Source organism: Neolamprologus brichardi, chromosome 15 (genome assembly GCF_056152115.1).
Source record: "Neolamprologus brichardi isolate AB-2024 chromosome 15, ASM5615211v1, whole genome shotgun sequence".
Lineage (NCBI taxonomy): Eukaryota > Metazoa > Chordata > Actinopteri > Cichliformes > Cichlidae > Neolamprologus > Neolamprologus brichardi.
In genome coordinates, this window is record NC_142118.1 from 7803361 (window position 1) to 7821587 (window position 18227).

Here is an 18227-nt window from a genome sequence, read left to right on the forward strand (position 1 = left end):
TCCAAAATTATCAACTGAAATTGTCTGTTATGTGTGTGCACATAGCTGCACCTAATTCTCAATTTTCTAGTAAAATATAAAGAAGCAAGAAGAGAGTGGGTCGAGACTTTTGCACAGTACTGTGTGAACGTTTCTTTACCCCTGTTTGTAATTACATCTGAAATATCACTATGTGCCCAGAAATACCAAAGAGGCAATTTCTAGGTAAATATTTTACAAGTACTGAAAACGATACGACGCAATACCAACATAAATATCCAATAATGCAGTGCATTAGTGTAGCATATAATGGTGCTGGGTGGAGTAACTCTTCCTTTTAAGTGTTTAAATATATGGTGCTTCATGGCAATACATTCAATTTGTTCATCATTACTTGCTACATATTAAATAAGGTTAAGTTACCATGGTAACATGTCTCCAGAAGGCAATATGACTCTTAGGAAGGCACGTGAATGGACTAATCAGTGGAGTTATGTGTTGACAATAGTATTCATATTCCATACATGGTGCGTGGTATGGGATTTCTCACAATGCCATGTTGTTAGCCTTATTATTCACACGTTCATATGTACTGGATTTAAACTCAAACATGTAAATATTTCATTGTCTGTGGTTTGGAGGTAGTAATTAAAATATCCCGTTGATGCTGACTGTGTGGAGAATACTATTAGTGTAGCGGCTCATATGGTGTCAATTAATTTTCTCTCATTTTTGTCGCCTCTCTCTGCTGGTGCCCTCTCAGCATCTTCAGTGAATATATAGTTAAAAATATAAGTGCTGTTTCACTGCTTTGGGTCAAAGCAGCCACTTAAAGTGAGTGATTCTGTGTGTTTTGTTGCTTCACAAACACCCATAGACACTTTTTAAAATGTAGTTTCTTTATTAGATTTGTTGCTTTGGGAAATGGGAACGCATGAGGACACGGACATTTTAATGGGCAACTTCTATGGACTGCCTTTGCATTTTACTAAGAGCTGGTGGTGCCTTTTATTTCCTAGATGCTGTGTACATAGACTTTTAGACTCGGAAATCACAGAGCCTCGGGCTCTGTCCTTCTTGCACCAGCTGATGTCTTTTGAGCCACAGTAAGGGTTGGCTATATTATCGATGAACCCTAATGATGTGATTGCTCTTCCCCTGCTCCATTGTTCTCAATTAAAAGCGAGCCGTTGTCTGAGGACCACAGAGAAAAACTGGTTAATGCTCCTTGGATTTTATCCTTCCAGCTCAATCAAAGCAAGGTTCTTTCGCAGTAGTTGTAATACACTCGTGATGACTTGAAACGTTATTTATAAATGTGTGTATATTTTATAAGTGTGTGTAGGATCAGTCCAACTGTGCCTTCACAGTTAACTAAAAGCGCAAACAATTAAGACAGGGAGCTCAGAGAAAAGCTTTCGGGATCAAACATTCAATACTGGGATCTACTGTATGCCAGTTAGGGGCTTCGATATTTGAGGGAAATTTTTGACAATGATATTTATGATGTTATAGAAAAAAATGTAGTGAACAGGTATTGGTGATTGCAGCTCTCAGACAGGAGCATTTTTGTGCAAACAAAACAAACAAAACAAAGAGCATTCTCCATCCTCCTTCTCAGCTGTGTTTCCCTCCTGTCTCCTATTCCCTGATTACTCCACTGTGTATATAAGCCCTGTGTTTTCTTCTGCTTGCTGCTGCTTCGTCTGTGTTGTCTCCCCCAAGTCTCTCTGTGTTGTCTCCCTGTGTAACCTCTGTGAGTTTCTCCTTATGTGCATTCGGGTTTCAGTTCAGTTTCATTAGTTTTCCCAGTTTAGAGTTTCCTTAGTTTCTGCATATGTCATCTCCGCTCTTGTTGTGTTCTCCACTCAGCTCGCTCTCATCACAACCTCGGCCTGCATTTGGGTCCTTACCTCAGCTCCACACAGCTCGCCTCGTCAGCCGTGACAGTTTATAGCCCTCATTTTCTCCATGTAAACACATCAGTCATTTCCATTCAGCATTTGCTCCTTCTATCATATAAAATGCAGCTAACACGTGCTCCAGCGATACTCAGCTTGGTCCATTTTTGACTTCTGGGCTGCTAGTATTAATGCTTCACGTGCCTTCATAACCTGGTTGTTTTTGCCTCAACTAGTAAAACGAACTTTTAGCTTTTTAGCTGTAAAGCGAGCAGTTTTCTTGCATATTGTGCAAGTGTTGCCTAAGCATTCTACTTTTACTAAATCATCACTGGAGGCTGACACGGCTCTCACTCTTAAACATGCTTGTTGTTGTGCTCGCATGGCGAAGCTATATCATTAATATTTTAATATGAAACAATTTAATTACACAAAAATTTATACCGGTATCACGCACGCTACAATATGGTACAGCTCTTTTTTTTTTTTTTCTTTGCCTGTCCCGTTTGGTTCTTTTGCCATCAGAATTATTGTCTAAAGGCGAGGAAAGATGCCCAACGGATTTACTTTACCAAATGGACCATCCTAGCCTTGCCGCAATGGTCTATTTGATTCACCTTTTATTGTTCATTTTATTTATTTTTTTATTTTCACTTGCTAGATACGGGACAGACTTGAATGAGGAAAAGAAAAGGGAGAAAGGAAGAGGGGGGAAAAAACAGCGGAGAAGAGGGACGGGGATAAAGGGCAAAAAAACCAAAAACCAACTAAATAAGCAGACAAAAAAAAAATACATATATCAATCACCTGGATCACCTGTTGAGAAAGAAAAAAGAAAATAAGCAGAAGAAAACGAGAGCAATACAATAAACAACATCACGATGATATATGGGAATATAACAGTAAATACTAAATATTAAACATTGTGCAGCACGTAAGATCGACAGCACACAGTGTGCTTTGAGGTAGGAGCCAAAAAGGGTATAGTTTGTGTGTGTGAGCACCCGTGTGTACACCTGTGAGCATGAGTGCACTTGTAATTAAAAGGTTCCTTCATGTAATGATCTGCTAAAGGGTGTGGGGGGGCCACAGCCCCGTCCTCCAGGGCATGAAGCAGGTATGGAGGAGATCAAAACTCCAGACATCCAGAGGCCCCCAGAACACAAGAGAGATATGTATGTAATATGGTACAGCTCTAATGCTGGTCAGTCTTCAGTTTAAACTTGGGAAGTGTCATAACCCCAGTTATGACAAATGTTTCAGCGAAATAAGAGTAAAAGCTTTCATTTCCACCACAGCTGGAAGACTGTGGAAATTAGGCACGTAAGCCCATTGTTGTTCAAGATTGAATGGATCCAGTGAATGAATTCAGATGTTTGATGATTATCTGTTTATGCTCAGTCGGGTTAAAAACAAGCAGCAGGTTAACAGCGTGTTAACACGTGCGTTTCTTTTTAAATGTCTCTTTTTGTAAAGAAGGCAGTAAGCATTATTCACCTCTCATTCTCGTAGTGCGCCTGTTGACTTCGGTTTTATATAAATGGAGCTGTACAGTGTTTGATCAGCAGCTGTCTTCCAGTACAGCAAACTTTGACTCCACAGTAGTTTCATCTGCTGAAAAGCAGGTAAAGTTTCCGAGTCTCTTGGAAAGATCTGACTGTGGAAATAGGCAATTACTGTAGATGCAAACTAGTGAAGAATAGATTTTTATTTCATTTTTCATCTGGACTCTTTTGTCTGTCAGTTTGAGTCATCTTCAAGCTCATGATGTCCATAAAGTACAAAAGAGGATAAAGCTGGTTGTGAATGGGGAAACAAATAAGTGGGAGATGAAAACAGTTTCCAACAGAAGAACATATTTTTTTTTTAGCTATTTGCAGTTTAATGGACAAAATGAAAAACATTACTCAACAGTTCATTCGTAATGGACACCAGGGATGTCATTAGATGTGTTGAGACTGATGTAAAAAGCCAACACACACACATACATATTCAGTAGAGAAGCACTAGAAAAGATAGGATTAGGGTTTGTTCAACTCTGCTGCTTCAAGGTCACTCCAAGTTCCAATGAAACTCCACTGCTTTTGTGAGCCTGATAGCTACAGTCGGACCTCTGGGACAGTCAGCTATGATCATTTAGATTGTTTTATCTGTTGTCTTGTTGCATCTGTCTTGTACATTCAAATGTGAGCATAAAATCAGCCTGTACATATGTCTTTTTGTTTTTTTCTCATTTGTTTTGGCATCCATACTTTGTTAATTTGCTACAACATGAATAAACAGCAACTGCGCTGTAATGTACTTACTCCAAGCCCGAAAATCTGCTCAGAGCCACATCTGCTCTGCATATTTTGTTCTTTCTTTCTTTTTGGTGCAGTGATGGCTACACGTGGAGCTCATAATTTGGAACACAAAACTCAGAATAGCTTAACCTTCAAACGCCTCATTTTAGATGCTGACTGCATGAGGACTTTATCTCTGTGCAGAACACATGGTTAACCTTAAATACTTGTCTGACTCAGCACTTAATCCTGGTCGGGATGGAAGTGTGCCATTGTGTGTGTGTGTGTGTCAGTCTGAGGATTTGCTTCAGTGAGACCATAAGAGGCTGTTTTGGGAGCCGTACTGAGTGTTGCATCTGAAAAGCTTCTCCTTTAGTCTGTCCGCATAAACTGAGTCATGATTCAAAGCACGAATGGAGGCTGGCTGTGACTCACACTGCACCCTTTGACAGATTTGGCGAGCACACAGACGCTCAAAAAAGTCGCATGCAGCAGTACCTTCCTGTCCCCTGGAAAAGCACAGGAAGCAGTAGCGTGCCAGCAGCACAAGCGGATTCTGTTTGTTCCCATGGCCGTATCATCCAAAGGTGAAGCAGCTTGTCTGGACAAGACACCCCGGAAGTGGGATTGAGAGCTGCCTCTTCAGCTAACAGACAGACACAGAAGCCCTGCTGTTCTCCCTGCTGTCTCTTTATCGCGCTCTGTCTCTTTATTTTGACGGGCCTTACCATCGTTCGCTGACACTCGGTTCTTTTGCAAAGATGCTCACACACTCACAAGCCTACTTAAGAAAATGCTTAACCTCCTAATCTGACTCTAGAGTTTCTGCTTCCCATCATACGACCAAAGATCGGTCCCAATGCAAAACATTATCATTTGATACAAAGCGCGTATTCATATCAGATTCCTGATGATCTCCTCTTCCTTTGCTCTCCCCTCAATATTTAATGCACTGCTTGTCATTTTAATCACATACACAACTTCCAGCAGCACTGGCGTGTCAACATGTATTTTCGAAGCACTCGAAGTGCCTCTACTTTTCTAACGAGTTCAGAATTTATTTAGTTTTCTCCATACATTGTATTAATATTTACAACCTCACCAGGACTCAGAAATGTGCTTTGATTCCTCTTGTGTAGCCTGATGCAGATATAATGAGGCTTTGGTTTTGCATTAGACTACAACCTCCGCAGCCACTAAAATTAATAACTGTTGGCAGTTACAGAGGCACTAATATGACTCCGTGCCATGCTAAGGGTAATAGTAATAAAATTAATTACTTCAACAGGGTCAATGCATCAGTCGTGGCATATTTAAACCGATAATGAGTTGTTCCATGGTTTTTGATTTTTGTCTTCCATCCCCCCGTGTATTGATAAAGATCCATGAAGGTTACACCGGTGTTTGCCGGCTTTGGCTGAGGGCGCGCATTTGCTCTAGAGGCGCTAGCAAAGGTCTTAAGAGCTAATGAAAGATTGTGTAAATAGTGTGGTGCCTGTCACTGGCATTAACACAGAGGTGAGGGAAAATATAGCGCGCAGGTGTTTAATATTAATTGCACGAGAACATGTATTTACATGTCAGTGTTGGAATGAATTTGTTTATCTTTAGGCTTCTTGATCACCTTCTCTGCTTTCTTAACAGCCTGCGATTTGAATGTAAGTTGATGCTGTTATTTTTGCACATTTTTGTACACGTTGGTGTATACGCAGTGATCATCTGCCAGTTGCTGTCTCACAGTATTACCATTTGGTCACATGGGGGTATGTACATAGGAATGGATGAAAAGCGTTAGAGTAATTTTACATGTTGCACTTTTGTTCTTTTCCAACTTTTCTTGACATGAAGACACCATCAAAGGCAGCTGTTTTCCCTGTGTACTGTTTACCAGTGCATTTCCTCTTTATGTCAATCAGAGAGGACAAAGAAGCTCAACACAACTCTACACACAGACACACATTTGTAAGTCTTTGTTTCTCTCTTGTCTGCAGGGCAGAGTCAGAGCATAACCCCTGGGTGGTGCTAACCTCAGCCTTACTGACCCGCTGCAACGGATCAGAGGTCAAAACAGACCTGGGTCAGCAGGTTGTCACCATGGTGAGATCTCTCTATAACAGCAAACACAAGCTCCCTGTGCAGGTAATCAGATAATACTCTGTATTTTTTGTTTGTGAACGTCTAGCCTTTTCTAGCCAAAGTGTGTTAAAGCAGTAAATCTTTATTTATTTCAGCAAAATTAAATGGATATGGAAATACATTCACCAAAGTACTGCATAAGAGTCCTCTTACTCACCTGTACCTCTGCATAAAATGAAAATAACAGCAAAAGAAAATTCATTTTTTATTTAATGCCAGCAACACCTTTCGCTCCAGTTAAAACAAGGGCATGTTTACCACTGCGTTGCATCATCTTTTCTTTTAATAACACATAAAAAGCATTTGGAAACTGAGGATACTATTGTAGTGTTGAAAGTGAACTTTTTTCCTCCCATTCTTGCTTGCTGTGGGAGTTCTCTTCCTAACAGATCAGGCTTCTTTTGTCATATTATTTTTATTCAGCTTCAAAGTGTGCCAAATGTTGTCAGTGCTTGAAAGACCTGGATTGCAGACAGGCCATTTCAGCACTTGCAGCTTTTTGAATTCACAGCTGCAGAAGTATGTATGGGAGTGTCTTGCTGAAACAAGCAAGAACATCGGAAAGACAGTATATGTAGACGGGTACAGCAACATTAACCCTCCTACTGACGTATTTCACATACACAGACTAATTGCTGTAACCTTAAGAATAATTTACTGCAAGAAGCAAATATAATTGCAAAGCAATATCAGTTATGTAATTATTATTGGTAGCACTTTCTATTACAGCTCGATAATAAAGGGGTAATAGTAGGGTAATAAGGGGGAAACAAGCTTGTAGCATGGTAATTATTATTATGCAATTACCAAAGTAATAACCATGTAATATCATGGTAGTAACAGTGGTTACAGTTGAGTAATATTACCCTGAAATGCATGTGATTGGATTATAAGGGCCCCAAAACTGGGCGTAACAATGTGGAAATAGAGCTTGGTAATAAAGTGGTAATAGCAGGGTAACAAGGAAGAAGCAAGAACGTAATAATGTGTCAATTTCTAAGTTATTACCAATCAATTACATGTGGTAGTTTCTGTGTAAAAAGCACAAAACAGACAGAAATAATAAATGAATAAATAAAAAGAAACAAAGAAAACCAGAAAACCCATACTCAAATATGATGAAACCAATCAGGGTAATTTTGAACCCTACAGAAAATAACTGAAGTAAACACAGATCCAGGCAGCGTGTCCCGAGTCTACCCCGCGGTTTTCTATACATGTTCAAAACACCTCACCTGGGAGGCGCCCAGGAGGCATCTTGGTCAGATACCCAAACCACCTCAGCTGACTCCTTTTGATGTGTAGGAGTAGCTCCTCCAATGCTCCTTGCCCTGTCTCCAGGGCTGAGCACGAACACGCTTCACAGGAAACTCATTTCTGCCACTTGTATCTGTCATTTTATTCTTTTAGTCAATACACAGAGCTCCCGACAAACCGTAGGGTGGGGTAGGAGCGTAGATCGACCAGTAAATCGACAGCTTCACTTTCACGCTCTGCTCAATCTTCACCACAACAGTGCCCTTATCACTGTTGAGACCAATCTGTCTGTCAATCCCACTCTCACTCCTCACTCCTGAACATTTTTAAAAAGCACTAATCAAAGGAGAAATGGAAAACAATGGTGTGGCGTCATTAGGAACAAATTGAGTGGCAAAAGTCAAAAACTTGGATCCACCTAAAAGGTTTAACAAAAACTATCCCTCTGGGGAATGCATGGACCCAGAGGGTCAGTAGGATGAGACTTTAATGGTGCCTTTACAGATATTAAAGTTAGCCATACCATAAGCACTAATGAACCCCATTACCATCTTTTGAACTGCCAGATACCAAACCAGCCGTTCTCTGTTTCAGTCCAGAGGATGCAGGTTTATTTTTGCACTTGTGGTAAACTGATAAACTGTGTTCACTGGTTTTAAAAAGAGTTTGTGACCCCAAGCAGTGATTTCCATTACAGAATCTGTTTTTAGTGCAGTGCTGCCCGGGGGGCCCAAAATATCGGTTTCATAATTGGTTTTCAGCCTTTGGTTACAGAGATTTCTCTGGATTCTCTGAATCTTTTAAGCATAATGTGTACAGCACCTTCAGTAATAGCACTATCAAGCTATTTTCAAGAATTATTATTCTAATTATTTTTAAATTATTTGTATTTTTTTTCTTTCACAGAGTAGGTAACTCCTCCACATCTTTAAATCTCAAAGATTTGAATGTGTGTGGGATGTTTTTTATACTCAGTCCGTCACTTACTTGTTTCTAATTAACCTAATTAGTCGTGAGCTCCTCTGCCCTGTCTTTTTAAAATGGATTTATCTAATTATTTACTTAAGCAGTACACAACTTTTCCAATTGACTGTTATCCATAGTTTTTTTAAAACATATTATATTCTGGCATCAAATTCAACATGAATCAATATTTTTTTAGTTGTGTGTTCAGATTTTTAACATTTGACGTGTCGTCTTTGTTATATTTTTACATTTTGGGTTTTAAGTGTTTGCCAATTATTTCATGAAGCTGTTTTGTTGTTGTTTATTTTCAATTCATAGTGCTCTGGGTTGTATGGGCATTTGTATTCCACTTTATGCTCCTACACTACTTCATGTGCTGTTGTGTTTAATTTATATGTAAAAGTATTCCAGTGATAGAAGATAAGCACTGACATGGGACTCTGAAAGCTGCATGATCTTCGTTTTCGCCACTTACTATTTTAAAATGAGTATGGCTCCTAAACATCAGTTCATCTTTTGTCACCATTATTATATTTAGCTTGTTCGCGCTCAGTAGAAACACGCTGCAGTGCCATCATTTTAACCAATATCTAAATACATGAGGCTAAAGGTATTAAGCATGTAACCCACAGCAATGTGTTAGCATCAGCTCAGTGCTTTCTGCAGTGTACTATATGCACTAGCCTCCCATTGATATCTAACAGCTCCTAATGCTATTCATGCCCTGCTGAGCACCATGCAAGTGCTAAGCCAAATGCCATTCTGTATGTCTAGGGCCAGCTGACTGTGATATTAGTTTAGCACTAATGCTATTCAGTGTGAATAGGCTAGTGTCTGCCAGCCTGTCTAATATTAGTGTGGGATGGGGGGTGGGGGAGGCCTTTTACTCTTTTCTGAGCAGCTTTAATTTGAATCTGCTGGAATGAAACCGGCAGAGCATGGGGGAGTCAGATTGCATTGTGATATCCGTACATTACTGGATGGGACTGTGTGTCTGGCGTGTGCATGTGTTTGTGTGTAAACCTTTTTAAAAGTATTAGGTGCCGCTACATTATATGCACATCGATTAACCTTCACTGTTCTCTCTGTTTCTGCTTCCCTCTTTTCTTCTCCCTTCCTCATTTTGACTCTGTCCCCTGATTGCCTTGTGCTATTCTCATCTCTGCCTTCGCTTTTGTCGTTCACCCTCTGCCTTTCATCCATTCATTTGCACATTTATCAATTCATCTCACCCCCTCCCAAATCTGTCTTTCTCTCTCTTTTTTTCAGTGTATTAGACACATAGCTACCCTGCTGCTCCAAAATCAGCCAAGCCTCCTGCAGCCGGCACTGAAACTGATGTCTGAAAGCGGTGACGAGCAACTGCTTCAGCTGACTCTTGATCAGATCAACGGCATGAGCACAGTAAGTGTCACTGTAATAGTCTGGAGAGTTTGTGTTCAAATGGAGACGCAAAGGAGTTGGCTTTATGAACTGCAGATATGCTGGTGACATTTTTGCTGTCACTTATCCTTTAAAATTGTAAAATGTAAAAAGAAAAAGTGCTTCACGGCTTCCTGGAGCTCAAGGAGGTGTTCCAGATTTCTTTTCTCCTTTTTAACCAACTGTTAACCCTTTAAAGCCAAGCATATCATAATTGATGCATGTGTTTTTGTGAGTTTTTGAGACTTCTACATCATCAGTGTGACTTTTTTTTACCCTCAAAAAATGATATAATTTGCACGACACATTTCCAATGACTAAATTGCAAAAATACGGCTAATGTAGCAAATGTGATACAAATTAAAACTCATATATGCAGATTAAGTTTGATATGTTTTTATATATATTTTGTCTAAAGGTTCAATGTTCAAAGTTTCCATTTAATAAAGCCTGCAGACAAACGGTGAGCAATCGCTAACATCCTTTAATCAAAACAAGAACAAAAACCCAAGCTTGGTGAGAGAAGCCATCGCTGGGGCAGTCGATCAGTCTCTCCTGGAGCCCGGCATGGCCCTGGGTTTAAATACTTCCTACAGGAACAAAAGGCTGTACACAGCTGTACACCAGTGTAAGACGTAGCAAGGGAGTATGAACTTTCTTTGGGGGAAGACCAAAGGTGTGAAAACAGCTGTGTACAGCTGTTTTCACACCTTTGGTCTTCCCCCAAAGAAAGTTCATACTCCCTTGCTACGTCTTACATTGGTTGAAGAGACAAAAGGCTATTCCCCCCACCCTGGGTTCTTTGTGTGTGAATGCTTCCCCCAAACTTCCTGAGATACAATCACCCGGCTGTTCAATGGCATGATGAATTTGTGAGACATTGAGACATGCTTAAACCCAGTGGCACCAAAGCATTATACAATAAAATAATATGAATAATACATAAATGAAAGAAATTTCTCTACATTCAACAAACACTCCAATATCAAAAAATTAAAGATTTCTGGCAGTTATTTCATGGTTTAGGTTTTAAAGGGTTAAAACCCAAATGTTTTCAGTGTGTAGTAATGGTGAAGAGCCACCAATACTGAGAGAAGCTCAAACTGTCTTAGCCCTGTCTGCCTAATAAATGGCTTAAAAAAGGCATCTAAATATCAAATTAGGTTAATGCGTAATGTGAATTATTTGTTTATTAACCTTTATGGCTTGCGCTTTAGAAAAAAAACTAGTGTTACCCATTGTGTTTTTGGAGCCTTAAGGTTTGCCTTTTGACCAAAAAAGTGTGACTGACTGAGAATCCAGAGACACTGCATGCTGAAAAGAAGATAATGGAAAAAGGTCTGGTCTGTTGTCTGAAAAGAGCGAAAAATTACATCCTCTTTCCCACAGTTTAAATTAAGTTCTGCTAAATAATTTCAACATCCTTACAAACCCAATTTCTCCACTTGCCGACTTGTCCTCTAGTTTTGGGAGGCCACCATCAGATAAGAGCATAATCGTTCAAGACTGCGCAGGTCGCTCTCCACTGTTTCTTCAATCAGATAAGCAATTGTCACAAAGTGGGCTTCTCAGACCCAGCAGACCTTCTCTTTGTTCCTGGATCAGATAAGAGAAAGCCACACTATTAACTGACAGAGCCTCCATTAAATCAAACGATCAAGCTGCTATATTGGAACACCTGCTCTTAAACCTCAGTGAATAAGACAGCGGAACTGAGGAAAGTTAGGGTGCTGGAAGTGGTGAGAGAAAGGATTTGTGATTTAGATGTGGGAAGAGAAAGTCAAATGGAGCAGGAACGGGTGTCGAGACAGAGAAATGGGATGAGAATGGAAATTACAAGGACAGCAAATGTATAAATTGTAAAGTTGAAAAGGGACCCGGGCTACAGTAGATAGCACGCGGGAAAGACAGAAAAGATAAATCAGGTAGAGTTAGAGAAGGGATATATGAATGGAGGAGGACTGGTGGCGTGTCGCTGCTTTGAGAAATAATCTTACGTCTGCCAAGTAAAAGCTGAATGAACGGGGGCATGTTCGGAGCGGCACAGAACAGTGTTCATCTAAAGATAACATCATCACAGACACAGAAAAATTATCTTACATCTAATACATCTGATAGTGTGTTGGCTCCACGCTGCTCACTGCTCATTGTGCCTAGTGCCTTTGTGCATCCCTTCAAGTGTGTGAGTATTTCTCTGTGTGTGTGTGTGTAGGACTTGTTTTGATTTCTACATGTTTTCAAGTGCATTGCTTCTGATTGCTTAAACTTGCTTTGAAGGTTGTGTTCACACAAATGTTATTGCAAAAAGGACGTTGTGTGCAAATCTTGTAGTATGTATAGGCTTTGGGCATAATGAAACACTCAGTCTGATTCAGTACCAGCACTCCTCATTGACTGTATTTAAAATCTTAACTCGAAACTCATAATTTCCATTAGGTTACAGTAATTGAATAAACGAACTTAAGCTCTCGTGTGACATCGTGCACACACTGAGAGCTGCCCACCATACTGGACGTGATACAACCAGCAGTTGTAAGGGAAAAATGTTTATTCTCAACTGGTCAGTGCTAGCTGTCATGAGGTTAAGGAAGTGGAGGCTGTACATTAATCAGAAGGTCAGTGGTTTGAATCTTAATGTTGAGGCAGTCTTCGGCAAAATACTTGTGCATCCGTGTGTGAGGGAGGGTGTGTGTCTCTGTGTGAATTTGAGCTAAAAAGCACTTAGGCTTAGAATAACGTGCTTGTATAAATGAGACATGTAGTACAGGGCGCTTTTAGTGCTCAAATTGTGTAGAAAAGCACTACATAAGTACCAATCCATTCAGAAACTACTGATTTAACTAAGTGAATCACTGTAAAGCTTAAATTATTTGCAAATTCAAAACTTTCTGAGCATGAAGTGTTTCCTTAGTTTAATGGGGAGAAAAATCTCACATAAAGTACTGCAAATAGTTTCTATCCATGCAGCATGCAGATAGGTTTGCCTTTGATCTGCCAAGGGTTTAAAATATCCAGCTATACAACAAAATATTCAACATTTTGGTTTTGGTGTGTCTTTTTAAAACATCTGAAAAGTTACTTGTAAAAATGCAACTTGGACCTTCATAAGGAATTATCTATGTTAATCGACATTATCCTTGTAACAGGCTGTTAACAGTTTTTAAATGCTTGCGTGTTTAATGCCAAGTAGTTTCAATAACATTTATTAGGTTTGTGAATAATTCATAGTGACCGGAAAACATATATTACTGGAGCTGAAGCACAGCAGGGTTAAATTGTAAACTGTCCACATGGTTAGTTACCACAGCGTGAGCTTTTTTCAATTAATTTGATTGTTAGCGAGTGCAAGATTGAATGTTGGCACTGGCCGTCTCCAGCGGACGTCCTCCCTTTACACTTCAGGATATTGCAGTGCAACTCTGCTTTGACACTCTGAGCCTGCGGGAGAAATTACAACACCTGCAAAGTTTGGAAGGGAAAAAAAGTAATGTCTGCATGTCGGCAATGATGATTCTCAAAATGAAAGTTGGGTCAGCTCATAAGGTGATGTTTGCCTTCTGCACAAGCCTGAGGTCCACAAGGAAGCTGGGAATTGCAAATGCACACAGGGATCAATCCAAAAACACTGCAGCAACAGAGGAAGCTGTTCATGCACAAGAACTCGAAGGGGAAGTTGGTTAAAATCGAAGTGGTGATGGTTCTTGGACTCAAGGAAATTTTTGATCACACCTTTTAAAGTTCATGTTGATCCACTTCTAAACGTGATGGCTTACACATACTGTTTCTATTTTAGCAGCTCTACAAATAGCCAGAACTTATCAGGAGCTCCTGTGCAGCTGCTGTTAGCAGATCAGTATCTCAGGAGGAACAGAAATAATTGATTTTGGCTCAGCTTGATCAATCAGAAAATTCACTTAGTCAACAGCCTGTTAATTGACTGAAGTTACTGTTCAGTTACTTTTGGTTTGCATTTCATTGAGATTTTGTGTTTAGCCACGCTTTATTTCACTCCAGCATAATAGACAAGGTGCTGCTGCTGTGAGTTTTATTATACGGTAGTTCTCGTTTAAATAACTAGCCCGAGGTTGCTTTTTGGTCACAGTGAACCATACATTTGTTTGCATATGCCACTCTTGGTGATTGGCAGACTTTATCTTAAAGCACTGCCTACAGTTTTCTCCTGGCAAATAGCTTTGTATCTAGTATAAATCATTGTTTACATTGTTTTACCATCAAAACTTTTTTGCCACAGCTGAAGGTCCCTGAGGTTATCATTAAGAAAAAGAGATTAATTTAGAGTTTAATTAAGAAAATGTAATTAAGGGAAATCACTTGACCTAGGAAGCGAATTCAACACAGTAACTGATTCATCCACAGTGAGATATACGTATATGTGCAGATTTTCTTTCACTTTTCCTGTGTCTTGCGTTGCTGCTGTGTGGTAGGTGAGTAAATGGGTATGCTGAGCTCTGCAGGAGGAGACCACAGTGGGCGTTGGAGAACTAAAGAGTGGAGGAAAGGAGTGGGAGTAGTGCAGATTATTTGAAAAGGAGACAAAGAAGTAGAGAGCAGGTGATGGAGAAGGGAATGTATTCTTGATGCCGAAAAATACAGTGGAGGCTTTTAATTCTCTGCTTCCACACTGTTCAAGGTGTCGGCACACAAGTCTTCAGCTGCACTCTCTTCCATATTGTCCATTTCTCTCCTCCTCTTGAAGATGTATGGAGTTGGGAGGGGGGAGTCAGGAGTTAACACCAGCCTGACTAATGCGAGTTCTCCATTCTGTCTGTAAACACACACACACATACTTATACAGATTCCTCTCAGTGCTGCAGCAGTCCCTGTGCCTTTTCAGCAGCTTATGTTTTTTTCCGTTCTTTTCCATGATTCTACAAGGCTTACATTTTCTGTGTGGCACATGTTCGAGTCACAGTGACGACAATGGCATATTCAATAGCCTCGCATTTTTTTGAAACTGCAAGTCTTTGGCCAAAAACCATAACATTTTGCATCTGAAGAGGCAATAGCAGGTTGTTTTTAACCGCGGCTGTCTGTGGCTCAGTGAATTGATGAAATTGTTGTCTGCAGATGACTGGTTTCAAAAAGAGAACCATGTAAAACGAAATTTACTTTTGATGGCTTTGATATTTTTCTGAAATGGAAAAAAAAGTTGTGTATTTCTGCGTAGATCTACAGTATTGTGCAATAGTCACCCATCATTGTATTATATTTTGATACGGAATGGGAAATAGGTACAAACATACATGGAAATATAGTATATAAGGCAAAAACAGAGTTTGTATCAGCATTGGTAGTATGTTTGGGAACATTGTCATGCTGGAAAATTAAGTTGTTAAACCGACGTGTTCCAAACAGTAGGGTACGTCTTTCGCCATCTTACAATGCTGTGATTGCTGCCATTCCCCAACTCTCTGTGAATGGTACTCATGGCCTTTGATCAGTGGGTTTTGGTCAGTGGTTGTTGATCAATGGTCATGAGAATTTGCATAATTATGTTTAAGGAACTGACCTCCCAGCCCATTGTTCCTTCAGTGGGCTGGTTTCAGTCATTATGCAAATGTACTGTTTATAAGATTTGGGGAAACCTGCAGTCAGCTGAGACTGAAGAAGTCACTTGGATAAGTGACGAAACGTTTCTCCCACAAAACGCTACGTCCAGATGAACAGAATCAACTTTTGGAGATTTACTTTCCTGGATGATTGAGAATGCATCAAGACAATTGTAGATCAAATTTCTTCCATTTTGAAAAGATCCCCAACACTATTGGCTGAGATGCTCCCCAAACCATGACAGTCTCCACTGTGTTTTACAGATGGCTGTAGACACTCACTGTTGTACCTCTTTCCTGATCTTTTCTGTACATACTCATGACAATTTAAACCAAAATTTGCACTTCATGCCTGTCAAACTGTTATTTGTATCATTTTTCAGCAAAATGTTAACAAATCACGTTTTTGCGACAGGCTGCGCGTAACAGTATCAAAAGATGCCATTTAAAAATGGTCATGTGTTTGTTAGGTGTAGACACAACACTGGTTCATCCCTTGTTTCATAGATTCCTGTTTTGTTTGAGTGATTCTTAGGTGAGTGTTAGATGACTCGGCAAACAAAAAAACATTCCTGTGAGAATGGTCAGGTACTAGGTACAGGTATAGTAGTGAAAAAGTAGAAGTCCAAAGAAAAACTTTGAAAGACCATGAGAATCTCTCGGGACCTATTTTACCACTGTAAAAAAGTAAATCTGTCTCATTGGATGCAAAATATAAAGACTCAATATGTCTGTGAAGGTTCTCAGTCATCCTGGTCATCGTAGTCAAAGGAGCTTGCAAAGAAAAGCGTCTGGACTTCTTTAAGTTGCTTGAAGACGTTTCACCTCTCATCCGAGAAGCTTCTTCAGTTCTAAGGTCAAATGGTGGAGAGTCCCAGATATAAACCTAGTGGGAGTATCCCCCCACGGAGGGACAAAAGGACCCCCTGATGATCCTCTAATCGCCTGAGCCAAGGTGTGAAACTGGGTGTGGGTCCCAATCAGCCAGGGTTTCGGGTGAGTTCATTGTGAAACCTGGCCCCACCTTATCATGCGAATTCCTGAGGTCAGATGGCCCAGGATGTGAGTGGGTGTTAGGGCGTCTGGGGAGGGATCTCAAAACTGGATTATAGATGGCAGAGAGTTGGTGTCGTAAACCACCGCCTCTGTTTAAAGATGGTCGCTCACGGTGGACATAGATGGCTTCTTTCACTCCTCTTTCAAACCATCTGTCCTCTCTGTCCAAAATGTGAACATTGGCATCCTCGAAAGAGTGACCTTTATCCTTAAGATGCAGATGGACAGCTGAGTCTTGTCCTGTGGAGGTGGCCCTGTGGAGCCACCTCCACAGGACAAGACTCAGCTGTCCACCATCTTTGAACAGAGGCAGACGCCTTAACGCCCACTCACATCCTGGGCCATCTGACCTCAGGAATTCGCATGATAAGGTGGGGCCAGGTTTCACAATGAACTCACCCGAAACTCTGGCTGATTGGGACCCACACCCAGTTTCACACCTTGGCTCAGGCGATTAGAGGATCATCGGGGGTCCTTTTGTCCCTCCGTGGGGGGATACTCCCACTAGGTTTATATCTGGGACTCTCCACCATTTGACCTTAGAACTGAAGAAGCTTCTCGGATGAGAGGTGAAACGTCTTCAAGTAACTTAAAGAAGTCCAGACGCTTTTCTTTGCAAGCTCCTTTGACTATAAAGACTCAAGACTTTTGCATAGTCATGTAATTTCTGTTGGTTTGAGTCTCAAAAGGAAAATGGAAAATGTGGACAATTTAAACCTTTTCACTCAGTGAGTCTGTGGTTCATAGTACTATGTACTAATATACATTACATTCATATGATTTCAACAGTAAGTATGAGTGAAGATGTATTAAAAAAAACAAAAATTCATGGTTTGGGTTTTTTTAATGTACAATAATTCTGATAGTTAGGATAAATAGGCTGTTTGTTGAACAAACCAAGCACTTTAGTGGTGTCTCTGAGCTTTGGGGCCGTTTTCTGAATTTTTGCTCATGCTTTCAGTTGGATTTGAAAATCGTAGCCATTGTGAGGCTACTGAACCACTTTAGAGTAACCACATTAGCCACAAGTGACCCATTTGGTTCCCATGTGACATTTTTCAGTAGCCAGAGTGCCTTCCAAAGCCTGACAGAAAAACAGCCAATCACAGGAGTGGAACGCCCCAAACGCTGATCCAGTCTTGCCAAAATGATTCTGTGAAAATATTCACAGAATCAAAGAAAAGATGACAATGCACTGCTGCAGTGGTTTGTGGGTTTACTTGTGTTTACTAGCCGATAACGGGCCAGTTTTAGTGGTAGTGCTTCATCTTTCCATCTTTTCTTTTTTGAATTTATTAACAGTTTTAATTTGAACTTGTGCTCCCTTGTGTATGTTTTTAATCAGTTAGAAAGAACTCAAAATCCCGTTGAAAGAGTTGGATGCACCTTGTCCATCTGCCCAGTGTAGTGAGGACAAAAGGCGCATGTGTGCTTGTTGTTTGATTGAGTGATTATGTGTCTAATTGCTTGTTTAAGTGGGCTTGTTTACAGCTTTTTGTACCACATTGAACCTATTAATCTAGCTCTGTTTGCTTGCAGCTCACTGCGTTGATCCCTGAACTTCCTCACCGCGTGTGTGTGTGTGTGTTTGTCTCCTCGTATGCGTCAGAGCCCACTTTTATTTTTATTTTTTTTGCTTTAAAGCCTCTTCTTCTGTC

General features: G+C 40.3%; 1 protein-coding gene across 1 annotated transcript in view; it reads left to right on the plus strand.

Moving 5' to 3' along the window:
• nbas (NBAS subunit of NRZ tethering complex) overlaps nt 1–18227 on the plus strand; it is a 184251-nt gene that overhangs the window by 159509 nt on the left and 6515 nt on the right. The window contains exons 51-52 of the mRNA XM_087852710.1: nt 6154–6301; nt 9791–9925. Coding sequence (XP_087708836.1) covers nt 6154–6301; nt 9791–9925 — 283 coding nt within the window. The remainder of the gene's footprint in view (nt 1–6153; nt 6302–9790; nt 9926–18227) is intronic.